General features: G+C 37.0%; 1 protein-coding gene across 1 annotated transcript in view; it reads right to left on the minus strand.

Moving 5' to 3' along the window:
- Window positions 1-23,804, minus strand: part of AFTPH (aftiphilin) — a gene marked incomplete in the record, with an annotated part of 77,559 nt that overhangs the window by 13,961 nt on the left and 39,794 nt on the right. Inside the window, 5 exon segments of the mRNA XM_027773326.1 lie at window positions 7,148-7,270; window positions 10,864-10,920; window positions 11,784-11,910; window positions 14,294-14,445; window positions 23,751-23,804. Coding sequence (XP_027629127.1) covers window positions 7,148-7,270; window positions 10,864-10,920; window positions 11,784-11,910; window positions 14,294-14,445; window positions 23,751-23,804 — 513 coding nt within the window.

Below are 23,804 nucleotides of genomic sequence, written 5' to 3' on the forward strand. Positions count from 1 at the left end.
TGACATTAAGGATGTACTTGAGGAATGGAATTATCTTTACATTTTCAAACACATGTTTGGGTTGACTGTATGTCCAGATTTCAATCCATTCTTAAATCATGATTTAAACTATTGACTTCATTACAATAAAATATTAAAATACTGAAAAAAGTCACTGTAGTTTTTAAATGAATGAATAAATAACAAATTTATTTATATAAATAAATTACATTTATAATAAATGACAAGCCACTTAAAATTTAACAGATCACATAATGCAATACAAGAGAAGGTACCATAGTGAAAGTGAGGAGACATAGATCATTCAAGACAAGGGAACTCTAAGTATGACCTTGTATAGTTCAGGTAATTTAGTTGGCCTTCTTAGACATAAAATAAGAAATTTCAAAGTCCAAGGTCTCTGGTTCTTTATAATCTTTCAAATTTAAAAGGAAATCATGAGCCAATATATGGGACCTACATTTTTCTAAGTATTGATTTCAAATATTTATCTTAACTTCTCTTAGAAATTATTTATAATCAGACATCAGAATTTAAATTTTAAAATAATACACTAAAAAATTACTTAGAACTGATCTAACTATTCCAGATTTTAAAATGTCATAACTGCCAAACATAAAAACAAAAGGTAAATGTAACATGGAAGACAGTTCAAACACATTTTAAAATGTGCATCGATTTACTTGTAAGAATATTCTTATGAGAAAGAGTTTTATTTTTAAATTTTTCTTTTTCTGTTTTGGGAGTGGCATTGACATTTACTGAAATAGCCTGTGCTTCATTAGACTTAATACTAACATGTCGCTGTTTTTTAAGGGGATGGGTATTGCTTACTAGGGTGCTTTACTCAAACATAGGCACTATTAAAACTTCATACTGAACACTGTTTCCTGTAGGAAAGGCTCACGAATCGGTTATTTTTGAAAGCTAATCCCATAATAATTATAACAGTCTTGATAAATGAAATATCAATGATTGGTAAATTAATTAGTTAGTCTTCAAAAATGAGGTTGAGGAGGGAGGTTGAAACCAAGTAAAATGGTAACATTAGTGGGTGCCAGGGGAAAAGACTTGGAAGGAGGGTAGAGTATGACTGTGAAGGGAGTTCTTTGTGCTGATGAGAGTGGTAGGGGTTATGGGAATGTATCCATTGCTAAAATGATATTACAGAACGATATAGACATACTGTACTGTTATTATGAAAAATGAAATCACGAAAAGATTTTTACAACTTCCTGTGAATCTACAGTTATTTCAAATAAAAGTAAAACACAATTTCTGGATAAATGGGGCACATTCTTTTATTAACATTTTGTATTTAAATGATGTCAAGTAAATCTATGCTTGAAAGTAATGCTTTGCTCAAATTTTACAGGTGTATGGCATTTTGAAGACATGGCCAAAATTATGATGAGGTACTGAATACGACTCAACAATTATGGAAATAAGGATGAAAAAGGATACCCAAGCATACAAAGGGTAACTAATGACATTCACAGTAAGCAACTCAAAGAGGAAGCAGTAAGAGGATGGAGTTTAAAACAACTTGAAGCAGTATATATAGTATGAATGATGATAGCCTAGCCACAAGTACTAAGGAAACAAGGTAATAAAGAGAACAAAAACATGGTGACTGGAGACTTGGACTTGAGTTCTAGTTGTTCCACTGCGTGAATTTCTTACTCTTTCCTTCCACTGCGTGAATTTCTTTCTCTTTCCCAATAGGTTTTCTTATTGTTTGGGGAAACACCAATAAGTTTTTTTTTTTTTTTTGGTTTTGTTTCCCTTTTTCTGAGTTCTATTGGGTCATTAGGAAAGTCATGAGGCATTTTTGTATAGAAAAATACATTATGACTCTCCTGATGAACTAAAAGTTTTAAAATTCTGATTCACACCTAAAGTAGTCATACCAAGTAACCTAAGAGAGGAAGTTGCTAGTGGCAACTAGTTGGAATAACTGCTGGTCAGAGCTGACTCTACTCAGCAGTGAATGATCTTACTATAAGGGGAATCAGTAATGTTACCATGAAAGGTGTGATCCTGAAATTCAGTAGAAAAACAAAAGGTGGCCTAGCTTCATACCCTGGTGGTTAAGGAAGCCCGATTCTACATGGCTGACAGTGCAATTTGTGTCCTGGTCCCAGCAGCTTAAAAAACACATGTGCAGGGGTTAGCCAATGTAATGGTTACGTCACTGGACTCCCACATAATCGACCATGTGTTTGAGTCCCAGATGCAGTGGCTTAAAACTCATACTGGGCACATTTGTATATGTGCCCAAGATGCCAAGAGAAGAACGGAGGAAAAGGGATTGTGGCATGGCCATCCCTCTGGGGAGTGATTTCTCACTGTCTGTCTGTCTCTGTCACTCTGGCAAGCTCATGTACCATATAGCAAAAATCTCTCTTAAAAAACAAACAAGCAAAGATGGGTCCAGCAGTTGGCATGATTGTTGAAGGTTCTGGATTCCCACATGGCTGACTGTGGTTCAAGTCCTGGACTTGGTGGCTTGCTTTCTCTTTCTGTCTCTCTCTGGTCAAATAAAAAAAAAAAAAAAGTAAATACAAATGGAATTAAATAAGTAAGTAATTCTTTTTTTAATTATTTAATTTTATTCATTCATTAATTTCAATTTAACTAGAGAGAGACAGAGAGAAAGTGAGAAAGCAAGCCACCAGGTCTGGGACTCAAACCGTGGTCGGCCATGTGGGTTTGTCCAGTGTCTTAACCACCACGCCACCTGCTGGTCCCCAATAAGTAAGTAATTCTAAAACAAGCAAAAATACATGTGTGTGTGTGTGTACCCTCCAAATCCCGGCAGGACAGAAAAATGGAAAGGGACTGCTGTGTGACCAGGCTTACGGCTGGGGTACTTTCTCCCTCTCTCTCCCCCTCTCGTAAGCACACATGCCCTCTGGCAAGACACAAAAACAAAAACAAAAACAAAACAAAAAACAAGACAAAACAAAACAAAAACTAAAGGAATCACTACTATTTTGTATCCTTAAGCCATCTTTTAAGGTTAAAGTGCTTCCCCCCACCACAGTTGGCTATAGGGCATGTGCACTCACGAGAGAGACAGAAAGCGAGCGAGTGAGCGCATGCACACACATGCGGACTACCCAGAGAGGGCCACACCATAATCCCTTCTCCATTCTCTTGGGATTCTGGGTGCACACGCTCATGTGCCTGCAGTGTTTTTCATGTTGCCTGGTCCAGGACTTGGATTACACACTTGGCTATGTGGGATCCATCCACTTTAACCATTATGTCACTGGCTGCCCAAGGCAATTTGGAAGAAAACAAAACCAAATTGCAATGAGTACCAAAATTAGGATAAAACAGATAGATCCAAAAGTTTGCGATCATTATAATTAAACTACTGTGCTAAGTTTTGAAGCCACTGTTTAATGATGCCAAAAGCTTTATAAAAGGAAGGCTTGGTATTTTTTTGGAGGGGGGAAAATGAGGTATTTGGATAGATCTTTCCTAACACATTTCACTAAGTTTCTAGCACTATGGACTATGGCTACATCATGTGAAAAAATATGACTGGTGGGAAGATCTAGTAGTATAACTGCATGGCCAAACATAAAGTAAAAATAATATACATATGGAATGCCAGAGAAAAATGGTAAGAAATACCACTTTATACAAAGGGAATATTAACAGTGCATTTCAGATGTCTGTTAAATATCTGCGCCTGCATCAGAGGTATGGAGCCGAGCCAGGATCGTGCGACTCTTTGAGGGAGGCAGGCATCTCAGTACAGAATGCTAAATTAGCACACATATTTTTTTTAGGTATCTGTCATACTCCACTTTCAGTCAAGTCTATAGTCAAATTGTATCAGAAAGAAAAGCTATGAGGAGCCACTGAGATACATAATAAGACTGAGTCCACTAGGGGCAAAAACAGCCGGTAACAGCTCCTCTGATAAAATAAGCATAGTTAATGGGACTGTAACATGTGGGAGTGGTAGGATGGGGGAGGAAGAGGAAAGAAGAGAGTAACACTAGCAACAATGGTCTCAAGAAGAATGAATCTGTCACAGAGCTACTCAGAATATTTTCCTAATGACCTAACACTGCAAGAACGAGCCTGTTGCCTGAGACAACACTGGAAGTGTGCTATGGGAGAGCAAGTTCTGGAGTCTATGCAGTTAGGACAGGCTCAGGAGAGCAGCTGATACTAAGAGGGCAAAATCGGAGCAACAAAAGGACAGGTTCCACCTACTGAGAATTTGCCAGAGCTGCCTAATCGTCAGGAAGGCTAGGCGCTCAGTGTACCAGCTCCCATGCCCACTAATTCAGTGCCAGGAACAGGCTGGCTTCGAAGTGATGTTTAAACTATGCCCACGTACAAAGCCCAGTGGTACATGGCAGTAGTATTAGGTGTTTTCTGAAACACACCTGAAAGGGTAAGACTTATGCTTCATACACTGTTTTCTGAAGTATGTTTTGACTCTCCTCTCCCCTGTTCCCTATAGAAAAGGGTCCTGCAGGGACCAGTGGTTAACGTAATGGCTATGTCTCTGGACTCCCAAGTAGCCGACCACGGTTCAAGTCCTGGACTCGGTGGCTTAAAGTCACGCTGGGCGCATATGTGTGCTTGCCCAAGATCCCAAGAAGAGAATGGAGGAGAAGGGATTGCGGTGTGGCCATCCCCCCTGGGGGGTGATTTCTCACTTTCTATCTCTCTGTCTCTCTCTTTCTGGTGAGTGCACCCACCCTATAGCAAAAACCTCTCCGAAAAAAAAGAAGAAAAGAAAAGAAAAGGGTCTTGCAGTTAAGTAAATTTGAGCAATGAATACAAATTAAATAGGGTTACTTACTGCAGGACTCTTCCGTGTCCTTAATATGTGTTGTAAATCTTCGAGGGTGGTTATGGGGGTATGATATAAAGTATTTCCCCAACTTACGATACTCTGGAACCCTTCCTTAGTAGAACACACATTTTTGGAAAGACAGACTGTCATACTCTTTTTGTGTTAGATACTACTGAAAATCATAGTTAAGGAGAACAAATGGCAAACATGGCAAGAACATGTTTTTAAAATGGTGATGTTTTCTATGTGCGTGTGAATGTGTGTGTGTGCCTAAGATCTGGGGAGAAGAATGGAGAAGGGACTATGGTGTGGCCATCCTCCCTGGGTGTGATTTCTCTTTCACTTTCTCTGTCTCTCTTTCTCTCTCTCTTGTGAGCACATGTACCTTAAGGCAAAAACCTCTTTTAAAAAATGGTGATGGGGGCCGGCAAGTGACATGGTGGTTAAGGGTGCTGGACTCCCGCATGGCCGACCACAGTTAGAGTCCCAGACCTGGTGGCTTGTTTTCTCGCTTTCTCTCTCTCTCTCTCGCTCTTACCCTGTTCCTCTCTGGTCAAATTAATAAGAAATAAATAAATAAACAAATAAAGTTAAATAAAATAATTCTTTAAAAAAAAATGGTGATGTAGGGACCAGCAGGTGGCATAGTGGATAAGGTGCTGGACTCCCTCAGGGCTGACCATGGTGCGAGTCCCAGACCTGGAGGCTTGAAACTCACACTGAGCATGATTACGTGTGTGCCCAAAATCCCGAGAGGAGAATGCAGGAGAAGGGACTATGGCATGCATCACCCCCCGAGATGATTTCTCACTCTCTTTCTGTCTCTCTGGCAAGTGCACATGCTCTATTAGCAAAGATCTCTCTCTCAAAATAAAAAGGTGATGTTAACATAATAGTAATCTTCTGATAGCACTATAACGGGAACTGTTTCACAATAGTATCTTTAGAATCAAAAGTTTTTGAAGACCTTATATTTTAAATTAGATGTTTGAAAATGCACAGTTAACATTTTCATGTGAAAGCACAAGCACAATTTGGGATGTTTAACAGACACTAAGCCAGTTTCTAATGTCATCTGGGAAGAGTAACCAGAACAGCCTATTTTCCCCTATAAAGTGGAAAACAAGTCTTTAATATTAAGCATATTACAAAGAAAATTTGTGCTTAAGTATGCCAAAGAAGTAAATGATGAGACAGTTTTTATTAGTAATCTGTAGAATACTTTGTTAAAGGTCACATCACTTTCTTTCTTCCTTTTTTGTTTGAGGAAGATTTTTGCTATTGATACATGTGTTCACTGGAGAGACAGAAAGACAAAAAAATGAGAAATCGCCCCCTAGCGGAGACGGCCATGCTACAGTTCCTTCTCTCCCATTCTCGTCTTGGGATCTTGGGCATGCACATACATGTGCCTGGGATGGGTATCAAGCCACCAGGTCTTGGGACTTGAACTGCAGGTGACTATGTGGGAGTCTAACGATGTAACCATTATGCCATCTGCTGGTCCCAGGTCACATCATTTTCAGCTAAGAGTTTTTTGGGGTTTTTTTTAGAGGTTTTTGCTATAGGGCGCGTGTGCTCGCCAGACAGACAGAGAGAGACAGAGAGACAGAAAGCGAGAAACCACCCCCCAGGGGGGATGGCCACGCCGCAATCCCTTCTCCTCCATTCTCCTCTTGGAATCTTGGGCACGAACGCACACGTGCCCTGCGTGAGTTTTAAGCCACCGGGTCCGAGACATGAACCACAGTCGACTACATGGGAGTCCAGTGACATAGCCATTATGCTAACTGCTGGTCCCTCAGCTAACAGTTTTACCCACATTGTCAAAACAATAGTTTGAGGCAACATAGACACCTAAATTTTAATTGCTTTACAAAATTTCACAAGATTTCAGGAAAATACTCAATAGCGGAGTTAGAGAGTGGTTATATATACATCGCTCACTACTTTTTTTGATAATCTGTTTTCACCAGATTTGTGTCAATAATTATGATCCAACTGCAAGGGAACAATGTTCAAACTGCAGGGACTTCAGAGATACCTGTGTCATACCTTATTTTAGAGGTCAAGAGGCGAAAACCTAGGAAGTTTTTAGAACTTACCTATAACCATCCAGTTCTCAAATTGGGCCTTTGTTTTTGAAAAATAAAGATAATCTGTTTGTTATATTCCAAGGAAGATGTTAATTAACAATCAAAATCATGTCCATCACCAAATCAAGTTTTTAAAATAGTTTCAAACCGAAGTTATATATCACAGACAGAAACTGTACGTGTGGGTGTAAATGCCTGCAGTCACAGCACACGATGCTTTTACCTGCAACTGATCAGATGCACACGTGTTCATCTCCGATGACGTGGTGGCTGTCTGACCAATGGAAGCGATTTTTTCTGCAGCAGATAATGGTTTTAATGGTTCCTTGGTGGGCTCTAACATACCCTGTGAAAAGTATATTGGTCATTAATTGGGAGGGGACGATCAATCTATCAATATAAACTTTTAAGAGAGTTAACCTAGCAAGAAAAAGAAAAAAACAGGTCATTTAGAAAGCACTACAGGCAAAATAGAACTATTCTTAAATTTTGTTTACAGTCTTATAGCACTACAATGGGAACTGTTTCACAATAATATCTTTAGAATCAAAAGTTTTTGGAGTAAAACCTTGTATTTTAAATTAGAGGTTTGAAAGTGCATTGTTAACATTTTCACATGAACACATAAGCACAGTTTGGGATATGGTGGGGGATGAATACAACCGTTCATCACATCCAGGCTCTAAAAATACAAGTTTTATGATATTTTCGACCTTGAAATTTCAAGAGCACCATTCATCACACTGCACCATGGTGGTGGCTGGAAAATAGAGAGCTGACTCTCAAACATGCGATGCAAGACCTCGGTGTGTGTACCCTTCAGTGTAAATTTAGTGTTTGATCTTGACCTCCATGAAGGTACTGAGCCTCAGTACTTAGTTCTCTGGACTGGCAAAGCAAACACAGCCACTGCAGAGGGGAAAACATCTTATATGTTCACTGGGTTTGTTACAAATTTAACACACTTTCTGAATAAGAAAGACATTCAGGATGGGTACAGAAACAAAGAAGGGAAAAATGTCCCAGCATTTTCCATCAACACTCACCAAACACAGAATGGGTAGTAAGCCAGGCTAATGGACTGAAAAAAAGCTGAGCTTTTATATATTTGAAGTAATACTTAATAAGCTTGTGACTATTTGTCAGTGAAAGATTATATTCCAGACAACAGTCAGCCTTAACTGGGAGGAAAAATCTCAAAACTGCTGAATTAGTGATTTGGAATCTGTGAATTTCTAAAAATGAGTTTGCAAAGAACCCCCCCCCACCCCAAACCTAATAGGACATAGCGACTAAAGCAATTTACAATTCAATTCTTAACAACAACACACAAATGAAGATAAGTTCAGGATCCAATTCAAACCACGTGCATTTGTACAAATTCTCCGTGTGTCGCTATGCGAGGAGACAAAATGTCTGGCTAACGGTCTCAACTGAGTTTTCTAATTCGAACTGTCACTAAAAGCAGTGGTTTTTAAATTGTGATCCCCAATTAGCAACATCATGTCACTTTGAAATTTACTTGTAAGATGTAGAAATCTTAGCGCTCCACCCTACTCTTAACAAGTCTTCTAAGTGATTTCTGATGCACATTCAAGTCTGAGAACCAGTGACTTCAATGATCGCTTCCGGTACTGATTTTCCAGGTAAGATCAAAGATTACTGAACATCTCATATGTGTAAAGCCCATGTGCAAAATTTGGGTATAAACTATGATAGTAAAAATATCAGTTTCTATGGCCAGCAGGTGGTGTGGTGATTAAGGTGTTGGAGTCCCTCATGGCCAACAATGGTTGAAGTCCCAGACCTGGCAGCTTGAAAATCATGCTAGGCCCAAGTGCATGTGTGCTTAAAATTCCAAGAAGAGAATGGAGGAGGAGAAGAGATTGCGATGTGGCTATCCCCAGCCCCCCCAGGGGGTGTGTGTGTGATTTTTCACTTTCCCTCTCTTTTGTCTCTCCAGCATGTGCATGTATCCTATGACAAAAACCTTAACAAAGAAAAAAGAAAGAAAATAATGAAATAAGCATATAATTTTTGTTATACTCAAGAAGGAAGGGAGACACGCTTGTATCTACTACATAAAGTTTGGTATTAAAGCTTATAAAAATGATAAAATTATTACAAATAAAGACTGTAAATAAGGTAGAAAAATAACACATTAGTTTTAGCATCTAACTCCTCACAAACATCAAAGAACTGGCTAATGTGCTGAGGCTACACATAATTAAGCATTTAGTGGACACTGCCCACAACACGCTGAATGAAGACGCCTACAAATTAAATTCCGAGTTCCTACTCAGCGCACGACAGCAATAGCACCGACCACCTCTGTGGTGCTACTCCCTGAGGGGAGAAAATAAAGAAATGCAAATAACCAAAAAGTTAAAAGTTCTGGATTGTATTTACTGAAAGAAAAGAGCATAGGGATCATCGTGGTGTTTTTAAAGCGTAAGTTAACCATTTATTACAGCGCAGAAACATATTTAAAAAAGAAAAGAAAAACTCAAGCACAGAAAATACCACAAAACAAAACTGCCAAAACAAATCAAACATTCCAATTCCAATTCAGTACCAAAAATAAGTGCTTACTCATGGAAAAAGTTTGTATATTAAAAAAGGTCAAGTTTCACGGCAAATTCACTTTTACATGCACATAATGGGGTTGTATAATGTATATTCTATACTAAGAATTCTTTATTTTTTCCCTTTCAGTCTTAAACATACTTTTTCCTTACTTTCAAGTTATTGGTTATAACATAATATTTTTCATTTAATAGGCCGTTTTATTCACCAATAACTTGAAAACACACCAAAAAACACAAACATCAAACTTTAAAATGTGACTGAATCTCAATAAAGAACAGAATGAAAATGCCTCAGTTTTCTGGGACTACCTGGTGTATCTGAAAAAAAAAAAAAACAACAAAAAACAAAATTCAACACATTTAAAATACTAATAGAGGGCCAGCAGGTGGTGTGGTGGTTAAGGCACTGGATCGCACATGGTCGGAGTCCTGAAATGGTGGCCTGATAAAACACGCCAGGCACGTACATGTTTGTGTGTGTTTGTGCCCAAAATCTTGAGAGGAGAATGGAGGATTGTAGCTTAGCCATCTTCCCTGGGGTGTGAGTTCTCATTTTATTTCTCTCTGGTGAGTACATGTACCCGTGGCCCCCTCCAAAAAGGAAAAAAAAAAAAAAATCCTGGCTCATTTTCAATTAATTGTAATTTAGTATTTCCAAGTTTTTATATATATACCCATAACCTCAATGTTGCATCAATATTTTGTATTTATTTATGTATTAGTTTGCTGTAGGATATAAGTACTTGCCAGAGACAGAGAGGGAAAGTGAGAATCACTCCTTAGGGAGGATAACCATGCTGCAATTCCTTCTCCTTCACTCCCCTTTTGAGATTTTGGGCATGCATGGACATGCACCCAGAATGTTTTTCCAGGGCTCAAACTGTGCAGTTGGCCATATGGGATCTAGCTACCTTAACCTCCACACCACTTGCTGACACAATACTCCATTACTTAAAATTAATAATTGAATTAAAACAAAGTGTATCTTTAATCTTTTATATACTACAGCTTACTCTTTTTTCATAGTTTAGAAAAGGAAAAAATAAAAAAGAATCCTCCAAAGGTGAGTTTTCCAAAGCGTTACAACACTATCATCACTAAGATAAAAAAAATTTTGAATTATCTAAAACAAAGCAGTATCTGTAATTAGTGAATGTAGAAAAAAAATGCCCTAAGATGTAGACTTAAAGGATTTATGAGATTAAAATGGATACTATAATACTACATTTATACCCTTAAAATTCCAACACTAAGTGCCTCTTAAAATATACTTTTACGTCATGCTACATAAGAGAGCTTCGCAGAATAATGCAGTAATGATAAATACACAGAGAGACATTTTTGTACTTACCAGTCCTGCTGCATACATGGGTACTATGACAGGCTGCTTCTTATTGCCGGTGAAGAGCTACGCACATAAGTTAGAGAGAAAGAACATATATTTAGAGAATGATATAACATACAATGAAAAGCCTCCAGAATATGTTTGCTTGCTGTGTTTTATTACATACATTAAGAATGACAAATTGAGAAAAATCATTAAATTGCTCAGCTGGTTTTGTTTTTTTTTTCCTGGTCAAAATCTCCCAGTCTAATTATTTCATTTTATAGTTCAGGAAACAACATTTTTTTTCTAAAATAAGACAAAGAAAAATTTAAGATTGAAGTTTAAAAATTGGCTTACTCAAGATAAATGAACATTTAAACTAATTAATATTTATTTTTCTGAGGAACTAGCTTATCACAGGAACAGAAAAGTAAGCGCGTTTAAAAACACCCATTAAAAGGTTTTGGGTTGGGGCCGACAGGTGGCATGGTGGTTAGGGGCACTGGACTTGCATAGGGTTGACTATGGTTCAAGTCTCAGACCTGAAAGTTTGCTTTCTCACTTTTCCTCTCTCTTGCCCTGTCACTCTCTGGTCAAACTGACATAAATAAATAAAGTTAAATAGAAACTAGTTCTTTTTTTTTTTTTAAAAAAAAAAAAGGTTTTGGGTCAGCCAGTGGTGTGGTACTTAAGGATCCCACATGGCTGACTGCATGGTTCAAGTTCCAGACTTGGTAGCTTGGAAAATGCACCAGGTGTGTGTGCTTCCATGACCAAAATCTCAAGTGGAGAATGGAGTAGAAGGGACTGTGGTGTGGCCATGGCCCCCACAGGGTGTACACACTCAGTTTCAGTCTCGTTCTTTCTGGAGTGTGCATACGCCCTACAGCAAATGAAAACAAACAAAAAAATTAAAAATATGTATTTCAAGGTATTCAACTCACAATGTTTCGGGTGTCTATTCCCAAAGAGCACAAAAGCTTCTTGTTGCTATGGGAACCACCCCACTGATATCTCAAGCCATGTGCATCATGGATATCCTGTAGCTCGGTCCACACATCCAGCAGTTCCCTGTAAAGGTCATGATGAAGCCACGAATAGGTTACTCAACAGCTTTCACCATGAAATTCTATGGTTAACATGACCACGACACATAACACCTTCTAATTAATCTTGAGGCTACCATAAGTGTACAACTATTATCTAAATGCAATCAAGAGCCAATACTTACTTACAGTTATTAGGAATGTAATTAAATTAAACTCATATGTATCAATACGCCAGTAATCAAGCAAAAATTTAGATGGTGTGTTATTCTTTATTATAAAACACAGAAAAAAATTAAAAGGAAGAAATAAATCAACCTCCATCTTACCATTTTAAGATGACTGTTCAATATTTGTGTTTTTTCCCCCTCAAGTTTTGATTCACAAACACACTATTGCAATTATGGCATATATATAATTTTGTATTCTTTGTTCATACTTTGAGCATTTCCTAGTGTTCATGTGTATCTTTTTCAATGGTTAGGTAATAATCCATTAATAGGCTGATGCACCAGCATTTATTTAACCACAGTCCTACAGTTCCAAATAAATTGTTTTTCCTATTTGGTTCTTATTATTAGTAGGTGCCAAACAGTAAAAATTAGAACCTTTCTGTATTTTATGGTATAAGTTATTGCATGGTTGTATTATTTCCTTAGAATTAATCTCTTGGAGAGATTAATGAACTACCTCTAGAAGTATAAACTACCTGTATAATTAGTACATTAAAATGAAAACATATCTAAAACTTTAAAATGGTAGAATATAAACATTTTTGTTCCTTTTCTTCTTAGAAAGCACCCTAAAACAAAAATTGAGATGTAAAAACACAATCTCCATCTTCAAGGAAATTAAGTTTTACTTAAAACCATATACCACAGATATTGAGGTTACAAAGAGGAATAATGTAATAGTAATACACTTAGCAAAATGGAAGAAAGAGAATGCTTTTAGAGGCAGAATGACAAAATGGGAAAGAACAGCTGAGAAAGAGTGATGATAGTTATAAAATTAAAATTAGAAACTCAGTCTAGACCCTCTAACATCCAATAATTATTAATTAATAGGATTCTCAGAACGAAAAAACAGAGACAAGGAAGAGGTCACTATCAAGGTAATAATACATGAGACATGCCCAGTACAGAATAGAAACCTTCAGATTGAATGGTCCTATCTATCTATCTGTTTATTTTTAAGAGAGATTTTGCTACAGGATGCATGTGCTCATCAGAGAGACAGAGAGTCAGAAAGTGAGAAATCACCCCACCAGGGGGATGGCCACACTGCAATCTCTTTTCCTCCATTCTCTTCTTGGGACTTTGGGCACACATACACACATGCCAGGCATGAGTTTTAAGCCATCAGGTCTGGGACTTGAACCGTTGGTAGGCTACATGGGAGTCCAGCGATGCAACCATTATGCCATCTGGTCCCTGAATGGTCCTATTTAATGTCAGTCCAATGACTGTAAAAAGATTTACACCAACATATTTTATTGTGAAATATCAGAACATCAGCAACAAAGAAAAGATCTTAAACTATAAATTTAATGTGAGAGTAGAAGACAGTAAAATTTTATTTACCATGTATCTTTTTTCTCAGAAAGTTATTAGAGGATATACTCTACTAGAATATAGAATAAAAGTGAAGGGCAGTCCTGAGGTAACACGTGTGTAAAAGGCCTGGACTGAAGAAACCATTCTGGGACCAGCAGATGGCATAATGGTTACATCACTGGACTCCCATGTAGTTGACCATGGTTCGAATTCTGGACCCAGTGGCTTAAACTCACACTGGGCAAGGGGGTGTGCATGTGTGTATGTGCCCCAAGTGCCCAAAATCCTGAGAGGAGAATGCAGAAAAATGGATTGTGGCATGGCCAACCATGGGTGTGATTTCTTGCTTTCTGTCTCTCTCTAGAGAGCACACACCCTAAAGCAAAAATCTCTCCCTAAAAAAAAGAAAGAAAGAAACCATTCCAGTTAGAACAGAATGTGTTGGAGGGTACGGTAAGACTTAGGACTTGGTAAGTGAAAAAGAGAGGTGATTATTAAGTCCATAAAAAGTTGTATTATAAAGAGAACACAGCAAACAATATTTACAATGATTATAATAACACGAAATAACAACCAAAAACAGTAAAACACAAGCACAATGGGAAGATGATGGGAGAATAACAGTAAGATCTAAATTTTGATTTATCATGTCAGGAATGAAAATTTAAAAAAATATATAATATTGACTGATTAGAATACTGACATAGAAAACTCAAAATAAGTCAAAAAGTGGAGAGGCAGAGTTTTTTTTCATGTAAGTCTTATAGCACAGCATGATTAAACTTTAACACAATATTTACAGTTGAAACTAGCAAAAACACACGCTATCTCAAAACTGTCTTAACTACTTACCCACTCTCAGCTAAGGCCTCTCTTGTTTTTATTGGCAAGGTGCTTGTTTCTAGCAAGTGCTTCAGGAAAACAACTTCCTCTTCAGCATCAGGAACAAATATGGAAGGAAAACATGCTTCGAAAATTCGCTCCAGGCGGTTTAGTAAAGCTGTCTGCATCAAAACAGCCCCCAAAAGTTTATTTTCATTTCTCTAGTTTTAATAATGTCACAGTATTATCACTAAAACACACACACTCAAATGTATACCCTATCAATTACTTTAAGAGGAGGGAAGCCGTTAGTACAGAAAACAGTAAGCGAAATGAGCGTAACTGCTCACAGCACACGTCTTCTGGGACTATTTTAAATAATCGTGGTGATGATACAGCATGTGACGAGTTAAATGTAGCTACATGCCAAGCACTGTTATCTGGTACTTGAACACTCTTTACTTAATCCATTACAAAACTCTACAAAAAAGAAGTTATTACCTACTCTGCAGCGAGCAATCTCAAAGTCTGATGGATCTGCTTAAAACAAAAACAAAATGCCATACAGCATTCATAGTCTCTCTATCACACTAGGATGCTCCTTACCACCACTCATGTACTCAAGATTTAGGAATAAGATCAGACGCTTGTGAAAAGTATTACGCTGTTGCAGATGAACAGAATCTTTTTCTGGTTTTGGATGTAAGCACTTGAATTTTGAAAGACTTTTTGAAATATCTCACTAATAACACAAACCGAAGTAGGAAAGACTTTCTCAGTTTGTACTGATAAGAAATTCAACAGCTCATGTATCATTTTGATGATCTGTCCTAAGTTTTACATTTTAGAAACTCCATTTTTCTTTTTTAAAAAAGAATTTACTTAATTCCATTTGTTATTATTTTTTTCAATTTTACCAGAGAGAGAAAGAAAAAGGGAAAGTGAGAAAGCAAGCCGCCAGGTGCAGGACTCAAACCATGGTCGGCCAAGTGGGAATCCAGCGCCTTGAACCACTGTGCCACCTGCCAGCCCCAAAATTTCATTTTTCTATTCATCTTTGTTGCATGTATATGTATAGTATACATTTTAATAGAGTACTAACTTCCCTCCAAGAAAAGGTTAAGTATTTCCTAGAGAACTTTTGTCAAGAACAAATAGATAAATTCCTTGTCATTTCTGGAGTATTTACATTAATTAAACTTTGTTAGATTTAGGTTAGTTTATACACACAAACACACACACATATGATAACACTAGGTGTATTGTTAATAGGCAATCTATGATAATATTAATTCCCATTTTTCAAACTAAATTTCAGATACGTATAAAATATTTTTAGTTCAGCTTAATTTACTATTTAAATATCAGATAGGATTATAAACTGTTAATAAGTTAAGATCTGGTGGAAGATTAAATATACTACTGAACTGATTGCTAGTGTGCAAGAAAAACGCCACACCATAGTGGTACTTCCTGCCAAGTAACACAAACGAGTTATCCCTTCATTTCTGTTTTCTAGTACAGTCAGCAACCAGGAAAATGAAACACAAAAGAAAAATATTTTCCAAACCAAAATCTCTTTTGGAAGCTGTATCAGAGGGAAAAAAACACAACTTAATGCATAATTAAGTCTCAGGGTACTCTTTTACTAACTCTACCAAAGTTACTTTAACATCTTCATTATATTTATGTGTGTGATATGGGAAAATGGTCTCACTCTCAATTATGAACACTAAAGTAAAGGGTAGACACAAGCTCCCAAGGCTTGTGAAACCTGAGTGTGTCAAGGGGACCAGCATATCCTTGCTTCAGCAGAGGGAAGGGCTGGGACTTTGAAGGGATCAGATAACCACCTAATTGGAAACATGATGAGGGCTGGCTCCTCCTGAGCGGGGAAAGTAAACAAAACCTCACATACAACCACATTTTATTTCTCTGTAAATGAAATCTTCCTTGTATCCTCTTTGTTATCCTTTTAATGGGACAGAAACCATGTTTACCACAGGCAAAGAGGACTCTAAAACACACTCATCTGAGCAGTGTTACAGGTAACTCTCAGGCCTTAGGTACACCAGTGAACAAATTCTCAAACATGGTATGCACTTGAGGAAAAAAAAAATTAAGCTTGAATCACCTCAAATTTATTTCTCCCAATCTTTTCCCATAAAGGACAAAAATTATGTAGAAATTTTAAAAGAAAGTTTCCTATACCTTTAGGATTAATAGTAAATTTGACTGCTTCCAATCTTTTGTTTAAGATAAAGCAAGGGTTGGTACTCTTTTTCTACAGAAAACCAGATTATAAATATTTTAGGCTTTGCAAACCATCTGTAAACTAATAAGCATGGGTATGTTCCACTGAAACTTTATCTGCAAAGACAGGCTGCAGGACAGATTTGTCCCACGGGCCACAGTTTGCAGATCCCTGAGGTATAGCATTAAATAACAAGCAGAATGCACTAAGAGCATCGCCCACCACAAAGAAGGGACTCCTTAACAATTCAGCAAGAGAGGAGCTAATAGAATTAACACAAATATTGACTAATATTTTATTAATATTTTCTCTAACATTTTATTTTTTAAAATACATCAATTTCCAACTACCCATAAGACCAGTTTGATGGTAAGGGCATCCTATCTTGTTCATGGAAATAAATACTGCCAAATTTCATTTACTACGAGCTAATTCCATAAGTAAATGACTGATATAGCACTTCAATAGAAAGTAGTGGACCCCGGGCTAAGACACAGCCTCTGCATTTATAAACAAGCTATCAGGGTCTACCTCCACCTAGAGGATTAAGTACTTGGCACCTGGTGTGTGTCAGAGATGGCAGCTTTTATCATTGGGCATGGGCATAATAATGATACAGACACATGATCTGCCAGAGAATAAAATAAATGTGTGTCAAAACAAGGCTCACACTACAGACATGTGCAATGAAAAACAAAAAGGGAGAAAAATTAGGCTCAAAGTAGAGGATGTTTCTCTACCATTATTTAGCATTCTAAAGCATTCTAAAATTACTTATCTAAATCTACTGATCTCAACTATATTATGATATACAAAATTAAATAATCCAAGTAGTTTGCCTCTCTCCAAGATTCTCCTGTTGGGAAAAAAGTGCCTAACTTGCCAGTATGTTTTGAAGAGTCTCTTACATAAACAGAACCTGTTACTGCTATTCCTTGTAGATGTAAACTTTCTGGTACTGCTATTGGCTGGCTGGCATTTGTGACTTAAAAACATGCTTGCACTAAGAAACAAGGCATACAGACACATGCCTGGTGTGTTTGAGAGTACTTCGTTTCTCAAGCGTAATAAAGTTAAATGTTTAAAAATGTGATAGGACACAGCCCAAGTAACTTGGTAAGCAGAACAGGTAAGTGATGCTTGGGAGGAGAGAAAGTGAACCACCTACTCCAAGAATGGTTTCTATTGTTTTTTAAGAAACAGATTTTCCAAAACAGATTGTAATCAGATGCTATTAAAAAAAAAATCATTATTTTTAACATATAATTTGAGCACTTGAGATAAGAGACATATTAAAATTGTGATATTGGCCAAGGTTTTTTTCCTCTCAGGGTTTTTCTGGTAAATATATTAAATAATTTTAACTATTTAAAAATATATACAATTTCAACACTATCACCCAAAGATAGTTTAACATATGTAACAACCTTAAAGTAAATCAGTAATAAAACTGCTATCACAGAAAAAGTAGAGCCAATAAGTAAAATATTAAACTGGGATTTATTCTAATGTTTATGAATAAAATAGTACTTTGTTTATATTACCCTGCTAATAGTCCTGTTCCTATATAGACTGTATCTGGCCATAATGTAAGTCTACTCCTGGTTTTGATGAAATGAGGGTACCCCTAACTTTTTAAACTCCTTGTACCTGAATAACTCAGAAAAAGAACACTTAAAATAGTGACACTGTCTTTCATATTATTTCCAGTTCTTTCCTTTTCTTGCTTAGGGACAGAGTAGATAAATGTCAATAGTTTTAATACTGATAGCATTAGGTCTTGTACTTAAGTGGAAGCTTAGAAGAAACATAAAATCCACTGGGTAACTTAATCTTCCATTTCAGAGGACACCTTATGCCTCACCACCATGAAATATTAAGTATGATATCAAGTATAATGTACAACTGTATACTTATCAACCCCCAATTTTGAGTTATATAAAACATAGCCAATTATAATATTTACCATGTTAGGATTTGCCCCTTCTGTAGAATTTCTAAATAAGTCTAATAAGTATTTCTTTCTGACAAGGAATTTAAAAATTAGAATATCAAATTTTATACAGGAAAAATGGCAAAAAGAAATGCTACCCAGGGGCCGGCAGGTGGCATGGTGGTTAATGATGCTGGACTCCCACATGGCTGACCACGGTTTGAGTCCCAGACCTGGTAGTTTGTTTTCTGACATTGTCTTTCCCTCTCTAGTCAAATTAAAAATAAAATTAAATAAATAAAGTTAAATAAAGTAATTCTTTAAAACAAAAAAAAAGATGGGGCTAGCAGGTGGTTCAGTGGTTAAGGGTGCTGGATTCCCACAGGGCCGACTGCGGTTCAAGTCCCAGATCTGGCGGCTTGCTTTCTCTCTCTCTCTCTCTCACACTCTACCCCTCTCTGGTCAAATTGAAATCAATAAGTGAATAAATAAAGTTAAATAAAATATTAAAAAAAAAAATGCTACCCAAATAGTAAAGTAAACGAAAATCAGTAAGGCCAAAATCTTAAGCTTTAATTTCCTCATTTTGTTGCTTATTTCTGTTTATTCAGTCATAAATTCAAGTGTCCATCCACAGAAGAGAAAATTTGCATGAATCTTAGGTAGATGACTAAATAAATGAAGGGGAAAATGTAGGATTGGTTACACTCAGTCTGAGAATGCCAACTTTCTGGTTAAAAAAAATATTGTCAATAACTCAATTTTAAAATAATACACCGAAGTATTAGTGATTCTCTTCTTTCTCCCTTTTGTGATACTCTAAAAATTTAAAGCTATCAAAACAACTCTTTGGCTAATAACATTTTCCCAGTAGCATATCAATTAGATGTCTAATAATAAGAACAAAAAAGGCTCATAGCCTCCTTTTCTATAACCAATTAATGTAAAGAGATTACTCACTAATTACCTAAATTCTCAAATAACATCCAGAGCAATATTGTAAAATTTTACGTGAGTTCAGGGTTGAATACAACATTTATGACATTATTTGTCTCTCTTTTCTTTTTTTGGGGGGAGGGGGTTTGCCATAGGGTGTGTGTGCTTGCTCAAGAGAGACAGAGGAAAAGTGTCCCATCCCAGGGAGATGGCCACACTGCATTCCCTTCTCCTCCATTCTCCTCCTGGGATTTTGGGAATACATGCACAAGTGCCTGGCGTGAGTTTCAAGCCACGATGTCTAGGACTCCACCCAACACAGCCCATGTGGGAATCCAGCACCTTAACCACAATACCACCTGCTGGCCCTATCATTATCTCTTTTTAACCATACACCTAAGAAAAGGGCATCCTGGTTATTTCATTAAAGATTCCTACCTAAAAAAAGAAAATTGTTAACATAACATACATAATTGTCTTTTTTAAAAAAGGACGGATTTGAAGAGTTTGTTGCTGTTATAATATTTTTTTAATCTTTGCCCACAAAGAATAGTTTTGATCTCTTTCTCAGTTGTAAAATGTAGATACCACCACCTTCCCTTTTCTAAAATTTATAAGAGTATTAATGAGAAAATGAAATGCAGTGAACTCTGGGTTTTCAGAAAAAAATTATTTACTAAAAAAGAAGACTCACTCTCTTAAAAATGATCAAGGAAAGCTTTTACATCAAGGTTAGAACCCTCTGAGGCTTGCTGGATCCACTGCTGAGAACTGATTTAATTAGAAACATTTTATAAGCTTAAAAGATTTCTTCTTGGTTGGCTTTATCCCGCTTCACTAAAAAATTATTATAATACATCGGAAACCAAAGAAAGACATAGTTATTAAAATTTTAAGATTTTCTGGGTAGACTAAAAAAAAAAAAAATAGTGCCAAAAAATAAAGTTGGACAATGTCACATAACACATACACTGAAAAGTGAAAGAAATTGGAAAATGATAACTATATTATTTGTCTGACTTCACAAAACAAAGAACTGTTCCCCATGTTTGCTTAATTGAACTGAGCTCTGAATATGAAAATACCATTTCGAGTTTACCTTCGAAATCTCATGTTGGGCCAGCAGACAGTGCAGTGGTTACTTTGCTGGATTCCTACATAGCTGACTGCACTTGAGTCCAGAACTGAGTGGCTTGAAAATCACACCGGACATGTGTGCATGCGTGGTCAAGATCCTGAGAGGAGAATGGAGGAGAAGGGATTGCAGCGTGACCATCCCCCCACCAGGTGATTTCTCACTTTCTTTCTGTTTCTGTCTTTTTGGGAAGCGCACACGCCCTAAGGCAAAAAACTCAAAATAAGTAAATAAAGGGACCAGCAGTTAGCGTAATGGCTATGTTGCTGGACTCCCATGTAGTTGACTGTGGTTCAAGTCCTGGACCCGGTGGCTCAAACACAAGCCGGGCGCGTGTGCATGTGTGCACAAGATCCCGAGAGGAGAATGGAGGAGAAAGGATTGTGGTGTGGCCGTCCCTTCCTGGGGGTGATTTCTTGCTTTCTGTCTCTCTGTCTCTCTCTGTCTTTCTGGTGAGTGCACGTGTCCTATAGCAAAAGCCTCCCCCCCCCAAAAAAAAAGTAAATAAATAAAAATAAACCAAAGTTTACTGTCATTAACATGAGAATTTCTATGCTGTCCCATAGACTGCAGCAAGTAGGAAAGACATTTTAAGAAAAATGTTAATAAATCAAATCCTATCCCAAAGGACTAGATTAACATTCTTCTCCAGCAGAATCTGAAGGCTAGCAAAGTGAATGCTGACCACAAGTGCCCCTTACAACCACGGGGTGAGAATAAAGGTCCCTGCTGTCTCTATGCATTCTGACTCAGTCACTAGTAGGGCTCACCCATTTTGTTACAATCTTTCCACTCCTCCTTTCAGTTTCTTCCAACAGTTTCTCTTTCTCAATATCCACCTCCAAATTCTACTCATTTTGCATAACCCATTTAGAAAAACAAAATCCTGAGGCCTAAATAAAACAAATCTTAGGAAGTCTTAATGCATCTTGCCACACCTAAGCAGTTTTTATTTGTATGAAAAATAGAATTGTACTAGGAAATTATTTTTTGGCAGACTGATTTTTTTTCACTTATTTTCAAATTTATTTTCATTTCATCTTCACAAAAATCCTTTGAAGTAGATACTGTCATCTTTAGATCTATAGAACTGAGTTCAGAAGTAACTTCTACAAAATCAGAAAGCTTTCAAAAGGCCAAGTCAACTCAAGCTTAGACCTGTCAGAGTCCATGCAGCTTGTGTGCTTCTTGGCTTCTCTACCCAGTTATCCAGTGTGCATACAGATAACTCGTCAACTTGTGCAATGCACGGAATTCCTATTTGAAGTGGTTATACTTTACAAAATTCATTATCTGATGATGCTAAAAGTTCTAAGGCTACAAACTAAAGATCATCCAGTACCATTGTTGGCCTACACTGCAATGAGATGAAACTAAATAAGGGAAAAGGTTAGGTCAAAACAACAGTCTTCGTTTTGCATTATAATTGGTTTACTCCTTGTGTAAAACTGCAAGCTTCTGCCTTAATAAATGACACAGCTGGAATTATACACATTAGACAAACCATGTAATATCTAAGTTGGCAAACTAAGCTATTTAAACACCCAAACCCAAATGGAAAGTGATTAGTTGTGCACAAGCAATTGGTAATACCATAATTTCTAATATATTAATATGCCAAAGCTATCAAAGCAATGATATATATATAACCATATATAACCATTTCAATTCACACACTTTTAATTCAACTTCTAGTTAAAAATGGTGTTCTTGGGGCCAGCAGATGGTGTGGTGGTTAAGGCGCTGTACTCCCACATGGCTGATCATGGTTCAAGTCCCAGACCTGGCAACTTGCTTTCTCACTTTCCCTCTTGCTTGCCCTCTCTCTCTCTGGTAAGTGCCTATAGCAAATTAAAACAAACAAACAAACAAACAAATAAAGATAAATAAAATTAAATAAGGTTTTTTTTTTTTTGGGGGGGGGAAGGGAGAGAGGGTTTTGCTATAGGGTGCATGAGCTCACCAGAAAGGCAGAGGGAGACAGAGAGAAAGCAAGCAAGAAATCATCCCCCAGGGATGGGGGGGATGGCCACGCTGCATTCCCTCCATTCTCTTCTCGGGATCTTGGGCACACATGCCAAGCGTGAATTTAAGCCACCAGGTCTGGGACTCGAATCATGGTCAACCACATGAGAGTCCACTGACATAGCCATTATGCCAACTGCTGGTCCCAAATTAAATAAATCTTTAAAAAAAAAAAGAAAATGGTTTTCTTAGCAAAAGTTAACTGGAGAAGTAATGAATCTCCTCAAAAAGAATCTTAATGAATAAAGGATAACATACAGGAACAGAGGGGTAAAAATATCCTTCCTGACACACCTACTCCCTAAGAAGAGTGTGTGTGTACATATGTGTGTATGCAGATCACACAACTATGTGCATACACACACACACGAGAAATTAAAAGTAAATAAATACAAGCACAATAAGTCAACCTGTAACTTCTTGTTCTAGGTCTAAATCTTAATTCATCTCATACCCTGATGTTTTTAGTAGCTGTTAAGATTTTTTTTCTGTCCTTTAGTTTGCTATAGCCTTCAGCAAAGGATGAGGTTTCAAACTCTGCTTTGTTCTCTCCTACATTCTAAACTATACTTCGGCGCCAGCAGGTGACATGGTGGTTATGATGCTGGACTCCCACATGGCCAACCATGGTTCGAGTCACAGATCTGGCGGCTTGCTTTCTCACTTTCCCTTTTTGTCTCTGTCTCCCTCTTGTGAAATTATAAGTAAAAATAATAACAAATAAAATTAAATAAATAAATAATTCTTTTAAAAATGCACTATACTTTAATTTTCTAAGTCTATGATGGACAAAATTAACAGACATTTTTTTCCCTAAAAGTTTAAAAAAAAAAAGTCTTCTAAATTTCAGTTTAACCTTCTTTTAAAATCACTATAAAAGTAAAAACAAGGATTTACTGGAATGGTTATTAATTAGCTAGCTAGCATGCTTTATATGAATGCTATTTATGTTCACTGAAAATCCAACTGGAATATTCTGTAAATATTAAAGAAACCGAGATAAAGAAAAATCTCATCAAGCTTTACTACAGTACTATCTACTTAAAGCTTCCCAAAGGGTTGGGAAAAAATGCAACTCATCTACAAATCAGGCACGCACTGTATATTATAGAGATTCCTTTAAAAGATATTTGATTGAAAAATACTTTCTGATAAGCTTCCACAGCAACTAATGTCATACAAAGTAGAGAAAATTAATAAATACCTGAACTGAAGTGGCTGATTCCCGTGCATGGCCACCAGCAACTGCTCCTCTGGA

The sequence above is a fragment of the Tupaia chinensis genome, unplaced genomic scaffold (genome assembly GCF_000334495.1).
Source record: "Tupaia chinensis unplaced genomic scaffold, TupChi_1.0 Scaffold000341_1, whole genome shotgun sequence".
Taxonomy (NCBI): domain Eukaryota; kingdom Metazoa; phylum Chordata; class Mammalia; order Scandentia; family Tupaiidae; genus Tupaia; species Tupaia belangeri.